The sequence below is a fragment of the Eulemur rufifrons genome, chromosome 3 (genome assembly GCF_041146395.1).
Source record: "Eulemur rufifrons isolate Redbay chromosome 3, OSU_ERuf_1, whole genome shotgun sequence".
Lineage (NCBI taxonomy): Eukaryota > Metazoa > Chordata > Mammalia > Primates > Lemuridae > Eulemur > Eulemur rufifrons.
In genome coordinates this window covers 16,683,386-16,707,604 of record NC_090985.1, presented here as the reverse complement: position 1 = coordinate 16,707,604, position 24,219 = coordinate 16,683,386, and the positions used below count along the sequence as shown (strand labels likewise).

Genomic DNA, 24,219 nt, shown 5'->3' with positions numbered 1-24,219 from the left:
ACTTTGCTTTCTCTAGCAAACACCAAGGTAAGTATGTTTCCTTTTACCAAAAGCTTACGTAAACTGAGCAAGTCGTTAGCCCATTAAAGCAAGCACACAGCCCGGATTCATTCAGACCATGAAAAACAAAACTCAGAGACAGCAGCCACTGCCATAGCTGAAGGTTCAGCCTTTGTTTAATAGTAATCACTTTTCTCTCTTGAAATATCATTGTCACGTCAAATTTTTAAACCCAGAAGTGAGAGGTACTCCTTTGCCTCTATAGAGAAAGCCATTGTCCCCAAATTGGGGTGCGCACATTGCCGGCAGAGTCGAGAGCACCCAAGAGTCACGGGGACCTGCATTTGAAACCAATTACACACATGCACACGCAAATTATATGGGGCTACAAAATTGCATGAAATTGGTTTCATATGGATTCTCAATTCACCAGTCTTATTCCCATACTGAGATAATAAAGATTCTCTTAAGACTAGTTTTGTTTTGTTTTGTTTTTCAAACTGGAGGCATTTTTCCAAACGCGTTACTACAAGTCTATTTGGTGGAGAAGTGGCTGTTTATGCAGTTAAGTCTGCTCGTGGCATCCCACCCCCATCCACAATACCTGGCACACTTTGACCTGGACTGCCCCAGGTCAAGTCAGGTGGGCCATGCACATTCTGCCCTTAGCACCTGCCGGCCTGTTCTCCCAGGTCTCTTGGGCTGGAAGTGAACTTGTAGACCCAGGAGTACTCGCTGTTTCCAAACTTAGCCTGAAGACACATTATCTGCAGACAGGCCATCTTAAGCTCCTGCAAGGGTTTGTTTTGCACCATTATGTCTAGAGAAATAAATCTGATAGCGTGCCTGCTGGCCATATATAACTTGTCACATGTGCTCCCAAACAAAGTCACATGCAGACCAATCTATTCTGCACATGCACTAGGATTTCAGACCCAGGGGTCCTCAAGCTGCATGATGGCTCCCTACAAAATATCATAGAGCACCCCCATCTCCACCCTACTCCCAGCTTTAAGCCCTGAGCCAGGCCTCTGCCACCAGTGGGCACAGTCATCGTCCTGGCTCCCATGGCAGTGGGAGGGTTCTTGCATCCTTGGACTCCCAAACAGATACCCCCAGAGTCCCCCACAGTGGGCTGTATCTGCCCGTGAGCCTGCCTTACCCCAGCTCTCTGGACCAACTGATGCAGAGCAATGATTGGTGACAGGGGAGTGAAGGGCCATGTTCATTTCCAAAGATGTGGAGTAACCCTGCTTGCTCAGGTGCCTCTCTAGGTAAAAGCAGTGCATCTGTGTCTCCCTTGTCTGCACGGGCAGCTTCGTGGTGAGGTTGTGGGAACGTGGACTTTTCTCTGCTTGGAGCAGCTCTCCGTGAAAAGTGCGTTTAGAGCCCACAAAGGTGCTCATCTCAAACTCTTCACCTCACCGGTCCTCTCTTGAGAACAGAAGAAACGGATGGTTTGCATTTGCCCAACCCCCAAGTTGTGTACCTGAGGAATTCAAGCCCAAGATAAAGAGTACCCCAAAACTGAACCTGTTCTGAACCCTCCAAAAAAGCTGGTTACCCCTAGTAGAGAAACAGCCATAGCGTGGCTTGGTTTGCACATCCCGCAATCCTGTGGGCTTTTGTTCCTTTCTAAGATAGCCTTTTGTTTTGCTTTCGATTCAGGTGTTGTTATTTCACGACCAGAATTATGGAATTCACTACGAATACACCGTTCCTGTAAACTACACTGGTGAAAACCAAAGCGAGCCTGAAAAACCGCAGGACTCTCTGTTCCTCTGGACGCACAGCGGCTGGGAGGGGTGCAGTGTGCAGTGTGGAGGAGGTGAGCAGTGGGGCCACAGCCCGCCGGGTGTGGGGTTCTCACGGGGTGTGGGGTTTGCTAAAGGAAGGAGACGTGAATCAGGGCCCTCTGCGGCCAGTGCACAGAGTGTGGGAAATATGTGACCTATACTTGCACAGGAATTTAACCACACCCCATCTATAGTCTCCCTGCAGAAGGCTGGGCAGCGCCTTCCCGACTCCCACGCTAGAGTTGTGCCCACACTGCTGTGTCTCCCGTGGCCCAGGGCCCCCGACTCTGACCGTGGGTGGAGATTTGGCCAATGTATGGCCACCTCACGGGAACACTGCTCTGCCCCTGAATTTCCTCACCTCCGATATAGGCTGATCGGTACTCACATCCATAGTTGGGGCTACAGAATGAGCCAAAGAGACTGTCCTACTGCAAGGGTCAGTATGAACAGAAGGCATCACGTTTATTATGGTGTCATTCAGTACGGGCATTAGGAAGCCATTCTGAACCCTTAGCCACCAGCCCCTTAGTGCAATGTTGTTTGTCACCCTAATGGGTCACACAGCAGGGTCATGGGAGATGGCACACAGGATGGGTGGATTTTGGTGGCACAGAGTTGGGACGGAAGGGTGACCTGCTCTGAAGTGCCAACCCAGAGAGCGGGATGGTAGGGGAAACCCGGGCACGGCCCCAGCCACCCCCAGTCCTGAGCAGCTATTGACTGCTCAGATGATGTTTGCCAGGTATCCAATGTATAAGGGATTGTTTGCCATTTAAGGGGCTCGCCCCACTTGTCATGGGTAAGAATTACAGCCGCAGGATGATCGAGCCCATCAGACACTGCGAGGGTCAACTGCGAATGCCTTCTTGTGCGTCTTGGCCGGCGCCCTCACTGTTTGTTCTCAGCCTCCTCCTGAAGCAGCTGGGCAGAGCCAGATCCCACCATCAGCCCTGGCGTCCTCCACTCTGCCCCTTTCCCTCAGCCCTCTGTGCCGATGGCCTTCCAACCTCCAAATCTACCCAGCACCTCTATCTGCAACCAGGCTTTTCTTTTGCAGCAACTTGTTGCAAACTAAGCAGGGCCCGAATGGAACAGTGAGCAGGCGCCCCTCGGCAGGGGGAGGGGCACATGTTCTGCTGCTCGCTCGGTAGCCATCCCTTTGTGACACTGATAACTTCCAGCTCCCTGACACAGTGGTCAGACCTGCCACCAAAGCTGAAAGCAGCTCTGTGCCTTCCTTACTCGTACAGGGCTGCAGTTTGGGGCAGTAGGAACTGGCAGTGGAGTTCAGGACTCTGTCATTTTGAGTCATTCCTACATGACAAATTCCTCAGGAGACAAACCCAGCAAGGAGTCTAGGGTCCAAATAGTTGCACTTGACTTCCTATTAGTCTTTTATTGTCACTCTTCCAAATAATAGTAATGTGATATAGCTAACATGAAGTGTTAGCCACCTGCCAGTTTCTGCTCTAAGCACTTACATGTATTAATTGATATTAACCATCACTGAAGTACCCTAAGGCACAGGGAGGTTAGGCAAACCAGCCCCCTTGAGGAAACCGAGGCACAGAAGCATGGTGGCCAACTGTTGATACTGTGGTCACAGGGATACTAATAGTAATAGACCCAAGACTTTAGCCCAGGCAGTTTGGCTCCAGAGATCACCCTCCTAACTCCCAGTTGTTTAGCCTCCCTGACAAAGGTGTGGCCATGCAGGATTTAGGGTGCTCTGGGAATACCCCAAAAAGGGCTACTTCCAGCTAGGAGAAGAGGTGAGCAAAGCTTCCCAAGGGCAGATGATGCTTAGGCATAATTACCAGTTGGCTGGCTGAACAAGTTCAGATTGGCTCTGAAGTGCCTGTCTGGAGGCTGTAGGTCTGTGTGTTCTCCAGACCAGACTCCCTGTCCCCAGTCCTCCCCAGCAAGCAGGAATTCTGTCATAGGTAGCGTGCTCTCTGGTGAGGGCTGAGGTACGGTGTTTAATTGATACCAGATCTCCATAGACTTTAAACATCAAGTGACAGGTAAAAAGGTTGGCAATCTTTGGTGGAAATTAAAGATCCAAATCAGAGGTCTGGCCTCAGTGATGAACCCCAAGCTGTCCAAGAACACAGCTGATCTGAGGTGTTGCTGCTTTCTGATCTTGTTCTAGAATCTTTCTCCTGCCCCACACTGGGCCTGCCGTACCTCGCATACCCTCATCCCTAAGATTACAGTTTCCCTCTCTGCAACTAATACGACATTTACAGCAGTCACTTTAAATGACCAACTGATCAGTAGCTGCACCTGCACACTCCTTCGTAAGCATGGATGCGTGGCCTTTCCAGGTGTGTACGGCCACAGCCTCTCAGCTCCCTGCGGTTTGGTTTCCAGGGGAACGCAGAACCATCGTTTCGTGCACGCGGATTGTTAACAAGACCACAACTCTGGTGAACGACAGTGACTGCCCTCAAGCAAGCCGCCCAGAGCCCCAGGTCAGAAGGTGCAACTCACACCCCTGCCAGTCACGGTAAGGAGCTGTCTTCTGTAGCCTGGGCCCTCCAGGGTCTGGGGTGGCAACGCTGTGAATGGCAAATGGCGATACATAGTTAGTGCCATGGTACCATGCTGTGCCATGTTCTGTTATTGTTGCTGAATGATTTCTGCTTGCTCAAGATACTGAATTTCTAACTATGAAGCCAGAACTCTGATGGAAATATGCAGTCTTAGCTGGAAGGCTTCCTAGAGGAGGCCATTAATAACATCTCACACACAAAAAAATGGACATCACCACTTTTAACTGGACCCATCAGTGCCCCCAAATTACTTTGTTTTGGAGGAAAAGGAAATAAATGTTAAGAGTCAGAGTGCCCAGGAGTTAATGTGCACACAGGTTAATAGTTGTGATTGACATGTTTCTGTGGCTGAGATTATGACCAATGAATGCAGATCTTGGTATTTATTTTGTGGAATCCACCACACTTTTGTCCCAGCCCTGGCTTTCGTGGCCATATTGCTCATGTGCTCTGCAGTGAACTCTCTTGGGGTGTCAGCCAAGATGCTTTATGTGAAATGTGTCCATCAGTTAAGGCTCCTTTTCACCAGTCGTTTTAATGGGACTTTGCACGGTGCTGTGACACTGTTACATTGTGTGGTGTCACCCCTCGGCCTCTCGTTCTGCTCTGAATTGAGGTGCTTCTGTGAACCGTGTTAAGGCATGTCTACCTTTTCTAACTAGGCCAAGAAGTTGGTATTTCAGTTTTTTAGGTTTCTTAATTCAGTGTACTCCACTTCCGTGGTGCAAGAGCTCCACAAAGCATTTGGCTATTGTACCAACACCCTTTGCTTTGTTGAACTGTTAAAATGTGTTTGAGTGAGAGAGAGAGAGAGAGAGAGAGGAGACAGAAGGGAAGGCAAGAAGATGAGACTTGCTTCAATGAGTTTATGAGCTCCCTGGCAAATTAAGAATGAAATTCTTCCCTGGTGCTGAAGGCCTTAAGGAAGCGCTCAGTGCAGAAAGTCTTAACCATCTTGAGAAGGAAGGACTGGCCTCTGTAAAGTCTCAAGGACCCGATGGGCCACAGTCTCTTCCCCTGAAACCAAAGATGGCCTGGCCCTAGTGAAGAGATTAGAAAGCAGGATAAGTGACTCTGAGGAGGAGGGGTCATGTGGGCTCAAGGGCATGAGTCAGCAGAAGGGGGCTTAGGGACCCATTCAAGAATCATATCCTAAAGTCAATTAGATTTTCGAACTATTTTAGTATCCAAATTGTTTTATATTTTCACTGTTTAACTATCTACCTATCTATCTAGCTATTTATTTATTTAAGAAAGGGCCTCACTCTGTGGCCCAGCCTGGAGTGCAGTGGCGTCATCATAGCTCACTGCAACCTCAAACTCCAGGCCTCAAGCAATCCTCCTGCCTCAGCCTCCTGAGTAGCTGAGACACAGGTATGTGCCACCATGCCCAAGTAATTTTGGGGGGGGGGGGTGGGCAGGGGGAGTGGAGACAAGGTCTCACTATTAACCAGTCTGTTCTCCAACTCCTCACCTCAAGCGATCCTCTCACCTTGGCCTCCCAAAGTGCTAGGATTATAGATGTGAGCCACCACATTTCATTTAGTTCTGCTCTGATCTTTGTTATTTTTATTATATGCTTTAACTACTAAAAAGCAGAAAGTTAAAGTTAATAACAATGGAAGATGTTCTGAAATTTTGAAGGTTAAAACCAAACTCAAGTTCAAGGTCTATTTGAATATCTTAATATGCATCTTATACCACTTAAAAATCACTATGTTAACCTAAAAAGGAAAAATTTCATTATTATTAAGGATCAAATTGTAGCAAATTTCAGTATTAGTAAGTGACATTATCCAAGATCTGAATAACATTTGCCTGAACTATATTCTTATTAAGTTTTATATTTAAGTTTTTCTTTTCTGAAAAAACTATTTTTTATTTGCATTTTTTTATAATTTATTTATTTATTTATTTATTTCAGCATATTATGGGGGTACAAATGTTTAAGTTACAGATATTGCCTTTGCCCCACCAGACTCAGAGCTTCAAACGTGTCCATCCCCCAGACAGTGCACACTGCACCCCTTAGGTGTGAATATACCCATCCCTTCCTCCCCCCGCCCACCTGCCTGACACCTGATGAGTGTTACTTCCATATGTGCATATAAGTGTTGATCAGTTAATACAAATTTGATGGTGACTACATGTGTGGTGCTTGTTTTTCCAGGCTTGTGATACTTCACTTAGTAGAATTGGATCCAGCTCTATCCAGGATAATAATACAAGAGGTGCTAGATCACCATTGTTTTTTGTGGCTGAGTAGAACTGCATGGTACACATATACCACATGTATTAATCCACTCATGTGTTCATGGGCACTCGAGTTGTTTCCACATGTGTGCAATTGTGAATTGTGCTGCTATAAACATTCTAGCACAGATTTCTTTTTTATAGAATGTCTTTTTTCCTTTGGGTGGATGCCCAGTAATGGGATTGCTGGATCAAAAAGTATTTCTACTTATAGTTCTTTGAGGTATCTCCATATTACTTTCCACAGAGGTTGTACTAGTTTGCAGTCCCACCAGCAGTGTATGAGTGTTCCTATCTCTCTGCATCCTCACCAACATTTATTGTTTTGAGACTTTTTCATAAAAGCTGTCCTCACTGGACATAGCTCATAGCTCATTGTGGTTTTGATTTGCATTTCCCTAATTATTAGAGATATTGAGCATTTTTTCATATTTCTTGGCCATTAGTCTATCTTCTTTTGAAAAGTTTCTGTTCATGTCCTTTGCCCACTTCTTAATGGGGTTGTTTGATTTTTTTCTTGATAATTTTGCTGAGTTCTATATAGATTCTAGTTATGAGCTCTTTATTAGATGTGTAGCATGAAAATATTACCTCCCATTCTGTAAGTTGTCTGTTTGCTCTGATGATAATTTCCTTGGCTGTGTAGAAGCTTTTTAAGTTGATCAGGTCCCATTTATTTATTTTTGTTGTTGCTATGATTGCCTTTGGGATCTTCTTCATAAATGCTTTGCCTAGGCCAATGTCTGCAAGAGTTTTTCTAACATTTTCTTCCTGAATTCTTATAGTTTCATGCCTTAGGTTTAAGTCCGTTATCCACCATGAGTTGATTTTTGTGAGATGTGCAGATCCTGTCTCAGTTTTCTACATGTGTCTATCCAATATTCCCAGCACCATTTATTGAATAAAGATTCTTTTCCCCAGTGTATGTTTTTGTCTGCTTTGTCAAAGATTAGATGGCTGTACAAGGATGGTTTTATATCTGGGTTCTCAGTTCTGTTCCATTGATCTATATCTCTGTTCTTGTGCCAGTACCATGCTGTTTTGGTTACTATAGCCCTGTGGTATACCTTAAAGTCTGATATATTGATGCCTCCCAATTTGTGCTTTTTGCTTAAGATTGCTTTTGCTATACGGGATCTTCTCTGGTTCCATACAAAGCATAGAATTATTTTTTCTAGATCTACCAAAAATGATGTTGGTATTTTAATAGGGATTGCATTGAATCTGTAAATCACTTTGCGTAGTATAGACATTTTAACAATGTTGATTCTGCCAACTCGTGAGCATGGTATGGTTTTCCACCTGTTTATGTCCTCTGCTATTTCCTTCCTCAGTGTTTTGTAATTTTCCCTGTAGAGGTCTTTCACTTCTTTAGTTAAATATATTCCTAGGTATTTTATTTTCTTTGTTGGTATTGTGAAGGGTATTGAGTCTTTGATTTGGTTCTCAGTTTGACTGTTGTTGGCATATAGGAATGCTACTGATTTCTGTACATTGATTTTGTAACCTGAAACTTTGCTGACTTTATTGATTCCAGTAGTCTCATGGCAGAATCTTTGGGGTTTTCTAGATATAAGATCATATCATCAGCAAAGAGTGAGAGTTTGACCTCTTCTGTCCCCATTTGGATAACCTTGATTTCCTTCTCTTGTCTGATTGCTCTGGCTAGGACTTCCAGCACTATGTTCAATAAAAGTGGTGATAGAAGGCAACCTTGTCTGGTTCCACTTCTAAGCAGGAATGCTTTCAGTTTTTCCCTGTTCAGTATAATGTTGGCTGTGAGTTTGTCATAAATGGGTTTATCATTTTTAGGTAAGTCCCTTCTATGCCTATTTTGTTAAGTGTTCTTATCATAAAAGGGTGTTGAATTTTGTCAAATGCTTTTTCTGCATCTGTTGAGAGGATCATATGGTCTTTGTTTTTTGCCTCTATTTATGTGGTGAATTACCTTTATAGATTTGTGTATGTTGAACCATCCCTGCATCTCTGGGATGAAGCCCACTTGGTCATGATGGATTATTTTTTTGATAAGCACCTGAATTTGATTTGCTCAGATTTTGTTGAGAATTTTTCCATCTATATTCATAAGGGATATTGGTCTTTAGTTTTCTTTTTTTGTTGCGTCCTTTCCTGGTTTTGGAATCAAGGTGATGTTGACTTCATAAAATGTATTGGGAAGGATGCCTTCCTTCTCGATGTTGTGGAATAATTTCTGCAGTTCTTCTATGTAGGTCTGGTAAAATTCAGGTGTGAAACCATCTGGTCAGGGACTTTTTTTTTTGGAAAGGTTTTTATTGTTGCTTCAATTTCGGTACTTGATATTGGTCTGTTCAGGAATTCTGTTGCTTCCTGATTGAGCCTAGGGAGGCTGTGTGTTTCTAAGAATTTGTCCATTTCCTCCTCATTTTCAAATTTATGTACATAGAGGTTTTTATAGTATTCATAGATAGTATTTTGTATTTCCATGGTATTGGTTGTAATTTTTCCTTTTTCATTCCTGATTGACCTTATTAGAGTCCTTTCTTTTCTGCTTGTCATTAATCTAGCAAGAGGCATGTCAATTTTATTTATTTTTTCAAAGAACCAACTTTTTGTTTTATTAATCTTCCATATAGTTTTTTTTATTATCAATTTCATTTAGTTCTGCTCTGATCTTTGTTATTTCTTTTCTTCTGCTGGGTTTGGGGTTGGTTTGCTCATCCTTTTCCAGTTCTTTGGGTCAATTCATTAGATTGTTGATTTGTTATCTTTCCGTCTTTTGAATGTAGGCATTTATGGATATAAATTTTTCTCTCAGGACTGCTTTAGGTGTTTCTCAAAAAGAGAAGTTGTTTATTATGCATTAGGCAAGAGACATAATAATGACAGTTTTTTCAGTAAGCCCTATAAATTAATACATGCTATTTAGTGAATAGTTGCATCATGTTTGAAGGTGCTTTTTTATTTAATTTTTTAAAATGGAAAATAATTGTACATATTCATGGGGTACTTAGTGATGTTCCAATACATATAGTGAAATAGTGATCAGATCAGGGTCATTAGCGTATCCATCATCTCAAACATTTATCATTTTTTTATGTTGGGAACATTCAATATCCTCCTTCTAGCTATTTGAAACTATATATTATTAATTATGCTCATCCTACAGTGGTGTAGAACATTAGAATTTACTCCTATCTATCTGCAATTTTGTATCTTTTAATAAATCTCTCATCATCCCTCCCTTCCAAATCTTTTTAAAAATTATGTACAGAAACCAAATCAAATAAAATGAAATGAGAGCTTCTGTGATTGAATCAAGACACACAGATGATGGGGAAGAGTGAGCCAGTCCACTCTACTTTCCCTTCCTCTCATAGTAGGTCAGTGGACTCCAAGGAATGAAGTTCAAAAACTTTCAGTCAAGGGTTCTGCTTCCTATAATGAGTGGAGTAGCTTATATTGAAACAATCCTCCTGCAGATAACAATTCCAAACTCTGGAGAAAATATAAAAAGCAATTGTTTAAGAGCTAGAAAGCAGTCAGAAACTAGAGAGAAGCAGACAAGTGGAAAAATAGACTGGTACTGAATGATTTTCCCATGATGACAGCTTTTCAACTAATGGAGGCCCTAGTTCCCTGGGGATTGGCTAAAACTCTGATAGATACCTTCCATCGTTTACTGGTTGAGTTATCAGAGAAGAATGTTCAGGGCAACCATAGCAGCTGGAAATTGAGGAAGAAAAATCCCAGAAAGCAGAGAGTTACAGAGGGAGGTCTCCCAAATTCTGTATATATATTTGGCCAGAATCTCTAAGAATAAGATGTACAAGGCAGATTTCATATAGCACAGCTAAGGCTAGAAGCGCTAAAGATTGTAGCTGCTGCCCATCATAGGGAAGACAGTTCATGGAGCTTTATTCCAGCCAAATTAGCTCCCTGCTAACAGAAAAATTTAATATTCTTCCAAAACAGTACTCTAAAGCTACACTGTTCAGTATGGTACCCACTAGCTAGTCCAAATTGACGTGTGTTGTAAATGTAAAATATACACCATGTTTCAAAGATTTTGTATGAAAAGATATTATAAATCTTAATAATCTAATATTATAAAATAATTTACGATTATAAAAATCTTCATTTTTAATGTGATTATAACCACCCAAAATGATTATATTTTGGATACATCGGATCAAGTAAAGTATATTATTAAAATTAAATTTATCTGTTTCTTTTTACTATTTTAATATAGGTACTAGAAAATTCAAATTACATATGCAGCTAATATTTTATTTGTGTTGAACAGTGCTGCTGTCGATTAACATGTCCTTCACAATGTTTAGGATACAATATAGAATTTCTAGTCATACAAGAAACAGACTCATACTCAGAGGAGGAGGCCATTATTGGAGACCGATCCAAGATGACACATAAGTTGGAATTAAAAGACAGTAATTTTAAATCAGCTGTTGTAACTATGCTCAGATAGGAGGAAAACTATGCTCATGGTCACTGAACAAATAAGAAATCTCAGTAGAAAAACAGAAACACTCTAAAATACAAAATGTTATGAAATGGTGATGGATTTATTGAATGCTTTTTCTGCACCTATTAAGATGATCATATGGTTTTTGTTTTTGCTTCTGTTAAATGTGAATCACATTTATTTATTTGTGTATGGGATGATACCCACTTGATCATAGTGAATTATCTTTTTGATGTGCTGTTGAATTTGGTTTGCTAGGATATTGTTGAGGATTTTTGTGTCAATGTTTATGAGAAATATTGGTCTGTAGAAGGAATATACCTCAAAATTATAAAGGCCAATATTATAAACCCACAGCCAACAGCATACTAAATGAGGAAAAGTTGAAAGCATTTCCCCTGAGAGCCTGAAGCAGGCAAGGTTGCCCACTGTCTTCACTTCTAGTCAACATAGTACTGGAAGTCCTAGCCAGAGCAATCAGGAGAAAGACATAATTGCAAAAGAGGAGGTCAGACTATCCCTTTTCCCCAAAAAGACTTCTGGAATTGGTAAATAAATTCAGCAAGGTCTCAGGTTACAAAATCAATGTACACAAATCAGTAGCATTTCTATGTACTAACAATCAAGCTGAAATTCAAATCAGGTACTCAAAACCATTTACAATAAATAGCTATAAAGAAAATAAAAGACTTAGGAATATGTTTAACAAAGAAGATGAAAGATCTCTGTAAGGAGAACTATAAAACACTGATAATAGAAATTATAGATGACACAAACAAATTGAAAAACATTTCATGCTCATGGATTGGTAGAATCAACATCATTAAAATGTCTTTCTGCCCAAAGCAGAATACAGTTCCCATCAAAATGCCAACATCTTATTTCACAGATCTAGAAAAAATAATCCTAAGCTTCATTTAGAACCAAAAAAGAGCCCAAATAACCAAAGCAATCTTTAGCAAAAGGAACAAATCTGGAGGTATCACATTACCTCACTTCAAATTATATTACAAGTCTGTTTTAACCAAAACAGCACGATACTGGTATAAAAGCAGAGATGTAGACTAATGGAACAGAATAGAGAACCCAGAAATAAAACCGTATAACTACAACAAACTGATCTTTGACAAAAAGCACAAAAACATACACTGGGGAAAGGATGCCCTTTTAAACAAATGATGTTGGGAAAATTGGATAGCCACATGCAGAAGAATGAAACAGGACCCCTGTCTCTCACCATATACAAAAATTAATTCAAGATGGATTACAGACTTAAATGTAAGTCAGGAAACCATAGGAATTCTAAAAGAAAATGTAGGAAAAACTCTTTTAGACATCAGCCTAGGCAAAGAATTTATGACTAAGATGCCAAAGGCAAATTTGGCAACAACAAAAATGAATAAAGGGACTTAGTTACATTAAAAAGCTTCTGCACAGCAAAGGAAATAATCATCAAACAGGCAACCTACAGAATGGGAGAAAATAGTCACAAAATACACATCCAACAAAGGACTAATATCCAGAATCTACAAAGAACTCAAATCAGCAAGAAAAAAAAAAAACCATCAAAAAATGAGCAAAAGACATGAACAGAATCTTTAAAGAAGCATACAAATGGCCAATAAACATGAAAAAAAGTTCAACATCACTAATCATCAGGGAAATGTAAATTAAAACCACAAGGACATAATACCTTACCCTTGTCAGAACAACCATTATTAGAAAGTCAAAAAACAACAGGTGCTGGCGTGGATAAAGAGAAAAAGGTACACTTATACACTGTTGGTGGGACTGCAAACTAGTACAATCTCTATGGAAAACAGTATGGAGATTCCTCCAAGAGCTAAAAATAGACCTGCCACTTGATCCAGCAATCCCACTACTGTATACGAAAATTAATTCAAAGGAAAAGAAATAATTTTATCAAAAAGACACCTGTACTTCAATGTTTATCACAACATAAGTCACAGTTGCAAAGATATGAAATCAATGTAAATGCCCATCAATTCATAAGCAGATAAAGGAAATGTGATATATGTGTGTGTGTGTATACACCATGGTGTACTACTCAGTCATAAAAAGGGATGAAGTAATGTCTTTCACAGCAATTGAAATGGAGCTGGAGACCATTATCCTAAACAGAGTATCTCAAGAATGGAAAAACAAACACTACGTGTTCTCACTAATAAATGGGAGCTAAGTGATGGCTACATGCAGGCACAAAAAGACATAAAGGACATTATAAACTAAGAAGGGGGGAGGGTGGGAAGGGTGAGGATAAAAACTCACCTGTCAGGTACAATGAACACTGTGCTGCTGGCGGGCACACTGAGAGCCCTGACTTTAGCAATATACAGTGTATCCATGTAACAAAAACATTTGTACACCTTTAATATTTTGAAATTTAAAATATTATTAAATATTATTTTTAAAAGATAATAAAATGCAAAATTTTAGGACTAGAAAATGCAGTATCTGAAAATATTTAAATTCACTCTGTGGGTCTATGGATTGGAGATGACAGAAGAAAGATTAGTGAGCTTGAAGATAGGGGAACAGACATTATTCAGTCTGAAAAATGGAAAGAAAAAATTGTTGACATTGACAGACTCGGTTACCTGTGGGACAATATCAAGCATTCTAACATAAGTATAACTGGAGTCACAAAAGGAGCCTAGAGAGAGAATGGAGCAGAAAATAATCATTGAAGAAGCAATGACCAAGAATGTCCTAGATTTGGTGAAAGACAGAAGAGAGTTAATCAGGCCACATCTTCATGTTTCAACTAGATTCCAGATGAATTCAAAGCACCATAACAAACCCTCTGGTCATTACAACAAGTGGGCCAGTGTAGCAAGTTTATGATGTTGCCTCCCATAAATCTTCCAGGAGGGGCCTTTGTACTGCAAAACTCTAACCAGAAGATCATGTAGGAAAACACCTACAAAGTAACATGACATAAACAAACATGGGTGCAAACTCTATAAACAGGTGCTATGGAGCTGCTCTGAGCATATGATAGCAAACAGCAAGTGTATGGCTCCAGAATGCTCCCAGAGTCATTATGGCCTGGCAGTCCACATCCTGCAGGCTTGCCATGTTTGAGCAAAGTTCAAGACAAATACACTTTAGACTAAAAGCAGTTTAAGAAGCACATTCTTAGCTTAGTATCTCTGTAGAACGAGGGTCAGCAAACTTTATCTGTGAAGGTCTAGATAATAAATATTTTTGCCTTTGCTGGCCACATATGGTCTCTGGCACATATTTTTCTTTATTTTTAATTATAATCCTTTAAAAAATGTAAAAACAATTCTTAGCTCCTGGGTTGTACAAAAATAACCCCCAGGCAAGACTTAGCCCATGTACAATAGTTTGCTGACCTCTGCCTTAATTACTTAACCTCTGTGTTTCCCACTGAGATGTTATGATCACACCCTCAGCATGAGCCCAAGCTCTGAAGGCACTAGCTCAGGGAAGGTATTTTCTTATTATGTAAAGGAGGGCTTGTTATGATGCTGAATTTCTTTTTATTACCGAATTGTTGAGTTACTCTTGTTCTAAAAACATTCAGCGCCGCCTTGAGCACATAGTACACCTTCAGTAAATTCATCCATTCAACGTGGATTCATTGAGCACCTTCCCACTCACCAGGCACTCTTCTAGGTCCCAGGGTATTTGGAGGTGAGACAGACAGATGAGTTCTTTGCTCTTGTGTAATTTGATAAATAATAGGTTTCTCCCTCCTCATCACTTTTCTTTCTATCCCACCCTTTTCCATTCCCCTCCTGACTGTAAAATCATGTGAATCAGGCTTAAAGAATGAGTGGAATTTCCACAAACAGAGGAGAAAGTTACATTCATAAAAGAGAAAATAGCACCTGGAATTTGCCTTAGAGCCTGGAGAAGAAATGCCTGGATGAATGCTCTAGGCTGCTTTTGTTTGCTAGTTTGTTTATTTGTTTATTCTGAACCATTTGACTGTGTACAGTTTCTTAAAGCAGATACATGAAAATGAAGTGCCATGACTCATCAAAGAGTATTTATTGTTTAGCTAAAGAAATATATAACCTTGCAAATCTTAACAAGATACACACATGTTCATATATGCACACATACATAAATATCTATACATGCACAATAAATGTATATATGCATCTACTATGTATAGTAGTTCCCCCAATATCCACTATTTCGCTTTCTGTGGTTCCAGTTACCCACGGTCAATCATGGCCCAAAAATGTTAAATGGAAAATTTCAGGACCAATCCATAGGTTTTAAATTGCACACCGTTCTGAGTAGCATGATGAAATCTCTCACCGTCCTGCCTTGGATGTGAATCATCCCTTTGCCCAGCAGATCCACAATGTTTATGCTCCCTGCTGGTTCGTCACTTAGTAGCCATCTTGGCTATATTCTTTCCAGTGCTTATGTTCAAGCAACCATTATTTTACTTAATCATGGTCTCAAAATGCAGGAATAGTGATGCTGGCAACTCAGATATGCTAAAGGGAAGCTGTAAAATGCTTCCTTTTAAGTGAAAAGATAAAAGTCTCTAACTTAATAAGGAAAGAAAAAACATCATACACTGAGGTTGCTAAAATCTACAGTAAGAATGAATTTTTTCTATCCATGAAATTGTGAAGAAGGAAAAAGAAACTCTTGCATAAGTGTATATGTGGTTCAATACTATCCTTAGTCTCAGGCAGCCATCGTGGGTCTTGGAACGTACCTATCGCAGATGAGGGAGGACTACTGTGCAGCTATTATACACACACATACCTGGACAATAAAATTTGAATTACCATATAGCATGATCTAATTGTCCTGAGACTTTCAGAAGAACCTGTAGTTATATGGACTCAGACTAGTAAGTGAAGAAAAGTGGAGGATTTGACCTTAGAAAATGAGTGCTAGAAAATGGGAGGGAGATCTAACACATAAGTAAAAACTGTGCTTTGGTTAGTGGGGTGTTTCACATGGGGTGGGCATGATTGGAGGACAGAGCCTGTAATCTGGAAGAAGCACCCAAGAATCCAATCGTGTGAACTTTACTAAAGAAGCCAAAATGCAGCCCATTGTTGAATCTGGCAAGGTGAAAGAGCCTTTCTATATTACTTGTACTCTTTTACCTCTAATATAGCAGAGATGTTTGTCTTTTTCTCTCTTTTTTTTTTTTTCCTTTATTTCTCCTGATCTCCCTTTAATTTTCTTCAGCTCTCTTTTTCCACTGAATTCCTGACAGTTTTCTTTGCCTTCCCAACTGCACCCATTAGCACCTCTTTATTCTAATCCTGCACCTAGCTCTGTGGATACTTCTCCTAAACACTGCTATAGCCATATGGAATCTGGAATCTGACACACAGGACAGATGGCGTCTCCCAGCATCTTGTACACCAACACAAACACATCGGCAAACCGGGACCTGACATTGTCAGGTGAGGCAGAAATCACAGATCAGCTCAGCTGTTGTGACTATGACCAGCAGCCCTCACCTTGCTGACCACAGTCTTCAGGGAAGAGGCTGCGCCATCATTTGGCCTCCAGAGAGCAACACTGTGCGCCAGCTCCTTGAGACCCAGCCCCCAGTTAGTCCTGGATCAAGGAGTTGGGAGCTGACAATGAATTGGGCTCCTACTGGAGCACAGAGCTCGTGCTTTACCAGATTTAATATTTTTGCAGTCTTTTAGAGCATATTAGCCACTTGAAAAGGCCATTCCAAGTTATTAGATATTTCCCTATAGTATTTATGATTTGAACTTCTTCCCAGGCAGTACATGTTGTACTGTGCATTGAATTAGGGTGATTCAGAAAAGAACATTCAACATCTTACTGGCAATTGAATTGAATAGTCGTCTGCAAGGAAGTGTATTTGGTTTTTAAATTTGTCCTCCTTGCTCAATTATTTTAAACAGGCTAGCTTTGTTTGGCGTTAAAATTGAAACCCTATTTTTTTTTTATTAAAGCATGTTCTCTGTGTGTGTGTGTGAGAGAGAGAGAGAGACAAAGAGAGAGAGCATGACTTAAGAATGAAGCCTGGAACATGTGGATCTTTAGCTATAGCCACAATCTGAAAAGATACTACTATTTAATCTATTTCTTGCTAGTCTAAAATTTAAAAATTTTCTCTCCCATTCTCCTCTAAAATAACATAGGTAAATCTAGTTGTGATTACTACCCCTGTCTACTACATGCCTCATTGATGGTATCTGAGTGGCGAGGAAAAATTTATTGGTTGAATTCTGGAACTTTTTTCTGATACTATCCAAATTTCAGGACCTCACCTATATTAAATGGTAAAGTTTTGAAGCCTTTTCTTACTTATCTAAACTAGGAAACATTCAAGATGGAGGAAGAGACAGCATTTTCATAGTTTTTTTTTTTATTATTATTATTTGAACATCCTTCCCTTTGATCATTACAGAGGATAAGAGAATTCCCTGACACCAGGTTCACAGGTGACAGTATTTATCCTGCTGGGAAATATTTAGCATGCTTTTGACCCATCAAAAGAGATCTTTCTCTCTTCCTGACTTTTCTGAGTAATTAAATATAAAGACCATTGAGCACTTGATGTTTTCCTTTAACTTTTTATGTCACAATTACAAGAAAGGAAAAGTGAAGGGAAAAGGTGAAATTCAACCTGAGGACTACTTAAAGAACAAAGACAACTGAGAGTACTATGAGAAATAAAAAGAAGCTATGTACTCTCCAGGTTCTTAAAGAAACATCAAACCATAGAAGAAATGACTCTGCAGTGAGGGCAACAATGGAAGCATTCCTAACTTGTAGAATTGCTGGGGAGATTTCATAAATGAGCTTGGATGTGCTTGGTGCTTCTCAGAACAGTCATTTCCCCTTGGGATCTAGTGAAGGTCATTCTTGGTAGAGTCCAGTGCTGACGGATCTCTTACAGGAATGAACAGTCCACAGAGAGGGAAGGAGCATTCTTTTATCTTTAAAAGTGTATATTTATATACAAATACATTAAAAGTAAAAGGATGGAAAAAGATATATCATACAAACAAAGTATAATAAGAAAGTAGGAGCACTATACTAATATCGTACAAAACAGATTTTTTAAGAAAATATACCTAGAGATGCAGACATTTTATAATGCTAAAAAAAAAATCAGGAAGATATAACAATTATAAACATATATTCACCTAATCACAAAGCCCTAAAATACATGGAGCACAATGACAGAAATGATGAGAGAAATACACAATTCAACAATAATAGTTGTAAACTTCAATACCTCACTTTCAATAATGGAATTTAAAAATAAATAGACAAGGCCGGGCGCGGTGGCTCACGCCTGTAATCCTAGCACTCTGGGAGGCCGAGGTGGGCGGATCATTTGAGCTCAGGAGTTCGAGACCAGCCTGAGCAAGAGCGAGACCCCACCTCTACCAAAAATAGAAAGAAATTATATGGACAGCTAAAAATATATATAGAAAAAATTAGCCGGGCATGGTGGCGCATGCCTGTAGTCCCAGCTACTCGGGAGGCTGAGACAGGAGGATCCCTTGAGCTCAGGAGTTTGAGGTTGCTGTGAGCTAGGCTGACGCCACGGCACTCACTCTAGCCTGGGCAACAGAGTGAGACTCTGTCTCAAAAATAAATAAATAAATAAATAAATAGACAAAAACCTACCTAATAGGTACAATGAGCACTATTTGGGTGCTGGGCAAACTTTTAACCCTGACTCAAGCAGTACAAAAGTGATCCATGTAACCAAAAATATTTGTACCTATATAATATCTTCAAATAAAACAATGAAAAAAAAATCAGGTAGACAACAAAGAAATAGAAGACTTGAACAACACTATAAACTAACTAGATCTAACAGACATCTATAGAACACCCCACCCAACAACATCAGAATATTTATTCTTTTCAGGTGCACATTGAACATTCTTAAGGATAGAACATATGTTAGACCATTAAATAAACCTAACAAATGTAAAAGAATAGAAATGATACAAATTATGTTCTCTGACCACAATGACATGAAATTGGAAATCACTAAGAGAAATAAGAAACTCACAAATATGTGGAAATTAAACAATATACTTCCTAACTAACCAATAAGTCAAAGATAAGTTACAAGGGAAACTAAAAAATATTTTGAGATTAATGAAAATGAAGGCACAACCTACTAAAACTTAGGGAATGAAGCTAAAGCAGTCCTGAAGGAAAAATTTATAGCTGTAAACACTTATATAGAAAAAGCAAGATTTCAAATCAGTAAACCTACCTTCTATGTTATGACACTGGAAAAGAATTGCAAAAAAGAAAAAGAAAAACTAAAGCAGAAGGAAGGAAATAATAAACTTCAGAGCAGACATGAATGAAATAGAGAATAGAAAAACAATAGAGCAAAACAACAAACCAAAAGTTGACTATGGGAAGAAATCAACACAATTGATAAACCTTTAGCTAGATTGGCCAAGAAAAAAAGATGATTTAAATTGCCAAAATAAGGAATGAAGGAGGGAACATTACTACGGACCTTACAGAAATAAAAGGATTATGAATGAACACTATGAGCTTGCCCAACTCATAGCCACCATTAAAACCAGCACAGATTGCTTGGGTTCTAGTAGATTGCTCTTCACCACTACTGCCATCATCCACATCACACCAGCTTCCCAGGGGCCCGAGAACCTGCCTACATGTCCAGCCCAACACTCCCATTACCAACGTCTGAGTTAAGCCACCTGGAAGTCCAAGAATTGGCCCTCCAGGATCCACTAACATCAATGCTGGCATAAGCTGCTCTGGAGCCCAAGAACAGGTACATTCAGCCCACTGTTGCCACTAATGGGGCCCAAAGACTGACCCACTCAGCATCCTAGTACCTAGCAAAACTTCACCACAGCCTCTACTAATAACTGTACCCAAGAGCACTAAGGAAATTACAGATAACACTGACACAAAGCTGGAGGCATCACATTATCTGACTTCAAAATATATTACAAGGCTATAGTAACCAAAACAGCATGGTATTGGTATAAAAATAGATACACAGGCAATGGAAAAGAATAGCGAACCCAGCAATAAAGCCACACATTTATAGCCAACCGATCTTCAAGAAAGCCAACAAGAACTTACATTGGGGAAATGACACCCTCTTCAATAAATGGTGCTGGAAAATTGAATAGCTACATGTAAAAGAATGAAACCAGACCCCTGTCTCTCTTCATATGCAAAAAAGTCAGCCAAAAATGGATTAAAGGTGTAAATATAAGACCCAAAACTATAAAAAGACTAGAAGAAAACCTACAGAAAACTTTCCCGGACATTGGTCCAGGCAAAGAATTTATGACTAAGACCTCAAAACACAGGCAAAGAAAACAAAGATAGACAAACAGAACTTAATCAAGCTAAAAAGCTTCTGCATGACAAAGGAAACAATAACCAGAGTGAAGAGACAACCTATTGAATGGGAGAAAATATTTGCAAACTATTCATCTGACAGGAGACTAATACCCAGAATATGCAAGGAATTCAAACAACTCAGTAGGAAAAAATAATCCCATTAAAAAGTGGGCAAAAGACATGAATAGACATTTCTCAAAAGAAGACCTACAAACAGCAAATAAGCGTATGGAAAATGCTCAACATCACTAATCATCAGAGAAATGCAAATCAAAACCACAGTCATCATCTGTCAGTCAGAATGGCTATTGATAAAAAGACAAAAAATAACAGATGTTGGGGGTGGTGGGAAAAAGGGAGCTCTTGTATGCTGTTGGTGGGAATGTAAACTAGTACAGCCACTATGGAAAATAGTAGGGAGATTTCTCAAAAAACTAAAACTAGAGCTACCATTCGATCCAGCAGTCACACCACTGGGCATCTACCCAAAGGAAAAGAAATCAGTGTATCAAACAAATACCTGCACTCACGTGTTTATTGCAGTACTATTCATAATAACAAAGATATGCAATCAGCCTACGTGCCCATCAATGGATGAAATTGGACTCCTGTCTCTCACCACAGGCAAAAATCAACTCAAAATGGATTAAAGATTTAAATGTAAGACCAAAACTATAAATATACTAGAAGAAGGATAAAGAAAATGTATGTATACACAATGGAATACTATTTGGCCATATAAAGAATGAAATTATGCCACTTGCAGCAATGTGGATGGAACTGGAGGTCATCATCTTAAGTGAAATAAGCCAGGCGCGGAAAGACAAATATCACGTGTTCTCACACACATGTGGGAGCCACAGCATCTGATCACGTGGTGGTAGGAAGTGGAATGAGAGAGAACAGAGACTGGGAAGGTGAGTGCAGGCAGGGAGGAGGATGAAAAGTATGTTTAAAAAGGGTACAAACACACAATTAAGAATAGTTTCAGTGTGTGTTAGCAGAGTAGGGTAACTTTAGTTGAACAAAAATGTATTGTACGTGGGAGATGGATGCCCTGAATACCCTGACTTGATCACTACGCATTATATACACATAACAAATTTTCAGTAGAACCCCATAAATTCGAACAAATGAAAAAAAAAACCATTAAAATACATAATGCTAAGTGAAAAAAGCCAGACACCAAAGTTCACATATAAAATTCCATTTAGATGACATGTCTAGAATAGACAAATCCACAGGGATGGGAAGTAGACCGGTGGCCGCCCAGGGCTGAGGAGAAGGGGGAGAGAGAGAATGAGGGGTGGATAACTAAAGGCTACAGGATTTCTTTTTTGTGCAGTAAACACATTCTAGATGGTGATGAAAGTCACTGAACTGTACACTTTGAATGGCTGAATTGTGGTATGTAAGTTATAACTCAGGGAAGCTGTTAAACAATAAATTGACAAAAAAGTGCACGTTTGTGGTTGTAGGCCCTTGGGGTGCTAAAGAAAGGCTTCCCCCCGGGTTCCTGTGTGTGCAGAGGCTGGCAGGCCAGCCCAGAGCCCAGGGTGTCTCAGGGCTCAGGGAGCACTGGGGACAGTCCGGAGCCTGGACAAGAATGTCCTGTGTCCCCTCTCAAACAAGCATCAGTGGCTGTCATTTTAATGAGCACCTTTATCATGCCTCGGCTGTGTATCTTATCTGTTCGTCTGTCTTTTCCCACTACGAAAGGCTGGCTTCTCCTGGCGCCTCTGGTTGGAATTCTCAGGACAGAGAATTGGGTGGGTGCAGGCAGTGGCCCTCCAGGTGGCCCTTTTGCGTTGTGCGTTCTCTTTGGTTGCTGCCCCCGTCTTTTCCACACCTGTCCTCCGGAGGTGCTTTCTGGCAAGCTGAATGCCCAACAGAGCTGCCGTCTCCCAGAGACTCTGGCAAAGGAGGCAGGAATCCTTTTCCCCGTGCCAGCTGTCATCTTTGTGGCCTCACGGTAAGGTGTCTCCCCACCCCCAGCATCTTATTGGAGATGCCACCAGGTAGGCAGGTTGGCTTTGGAATCGGAGGTGGGAACCCTCTTTCTCCATGTTCTCTGTGCCTCTGGCAGGCGGGGAGGCCTGGAGAGGGCCCCTTATGTCTGAGTTGTTTGTTCATCCATACAGAGAATAATAATACTACTTGGGGAGCCATCTGTTTATTTACTTAGTCATTTCCTCTTAATATTTATACCATATACTAGCATGTTCCCGGAGGATTTGCCATGGACTGCTTCATTTCAGCGCCAGCCTGCCTACCTCCTGGAGTTTAGGGCTAGAGAAGATGAGGAAGGGCTCTGTAAACTGAAAAGGGAGGCCGGTTTGGGACTAGGGGTCCCGTGCTTCTAGACTATGCAGACCTGCCTGTTTTCTGGTGGTCCCCACATGCCTCCGGACTTGGCACACCTCAGGGTCACTGCCTTAGTCAGTCAAATCCTACCCTGAAAAAAGCACCATCCTTCTTTATTCCTCATGCCTGGTACCTCTTTCCCCAAACCCCAAAATAGAAACAGGATAAGAATGAGCAAACGTTACACACCGGTGAGAGAGTTTAGAAGAGAACTCAGAGTTTTCAGGATCCCCTCATACAAAGATGGGATAATTCTTTCCTAAGGAATGCATGTATTCTGGAAATACTCCAGTGTTAGTATTAATTTTTTTTTAAATAACTGAGCACATCCCTTATGGTCACATTTTACATCTATTCCTTCCTAAGAAACCATTTAAGCCTTTCTAGAAAGATCTCACATGGGCTGGATTCATAAACCTTCAGAGGGTGCCTGTAAGAGCCAACATTGTGGAGTCTGGGTTATTTCTGACCATGTGAAGCAGTGCCGGGGGCCTGTGTGCCTGGCCTCTGTGCGAAGTTACTGCACCTTTGAAGGGTGAACACCCTCAGTGCCTTGAGGGGGTCATCTTTGTACAAATGTTACCAGTGCTTGGGGTTTCCCATGGAGTATGGCATCATTCTCAGGTCCCTGGGGCAACAGGACATTTGCTGGGAGACAGGCAGCTTCTCCTGTTGCCGGAAGGTAACCTTCCTGCCCTGTGAGCCTGCATGTTTATGCTAAGGGGTTACTGTGTCGAGGAAGGCATAGAATGAAGGATTTCTTCAGTGAGCCAAAGATCTAACCTTCCTTTATGTGGGAATGAGTTTGTGGGGTCTTTTCCTCAATGCTAGAGGAATAAGGAGAACAAGTAGGTGTCGGGAGCATGAGGGAGCAGGATGGAAACAGGTGGAAGGAGTCAGCCCTGTCTGAAGCCACAGCGGCCCCTTTCCCAGTTCTGTTTGGGAACTTCCGGGAGCATCTTAGCAGCTTCAAATGTCAAAGGAAAGGGTTTGCAAGTAGAATGTCTTGGGCTGCCACAACCACCAGTTCTGATACTAACAATGGTGTGTACCGTGGTGTCCCCTTTCCTGGGAGTTCACGGTGCTCTCAAGGTAAGGCTGGGCATCCTGTCTCTGAGTGGCAGGTGCTTCCCAGGTGGCAGACTGCAAGTCCTGCAACCTTCCCCGTGGCCTGTGTACACACTGACACTGGTCACAGCAGCACCTCCCATAGCATGGCCCGTGACAAGTGACAAGTTTAGAGGGAGAAGTGATTCTGCGATCGTGTCGGGTAGAAAAGTGCTGGTCTGGACAGAGCCCTGCGGGCTCAATACTGCACAGTCGCTTTCTCTGCCAGACGTACTTTCGATGTGCCACTGTGCACTGTGAATCACTACAGGGATGCTGTGATTGTGCTGTTTCC

At 41.0% G+C, this 24,219-nt stretch overlaps 2 protein-coding genes across 2 annotated transcripts in view; both read left to right on the top strand.

Moving 5' to 3' along the window:
- LYSMD4 (LysM domain containing 4) overlaps nucleotides 1-24,219 on the top strand; it is a 234,995-nt gene that overhangs the window by 103,281 nt on the left and 107,495 nt on the right. The window lies entirely within an intron of this gene.
- Nucleotides 1-24,219, top strand: part of ADAMTS17 (ADAM metallopeptidase with thrombospondin type 1 motif 17) — a 278,659-nt gene that overhangs the window by 213,130 nt on the left and 41,310 nt on the right. The window contains exons 17-18 of the mRNA XM_069465782.1: nucleotides 1,669-1,828; nucleotides 4,173-4,308. Coding sequence (XP_069321883.1) covers nucleotides 1,669-1,828; nucleotides 4,173-4,308 — 296 coding nt within the window. The remainder of the gene's footprint in view (nucleotides 1-1,668; nucleotides 1,829-4,172; nucleotides 4,309-24,219) is intronic.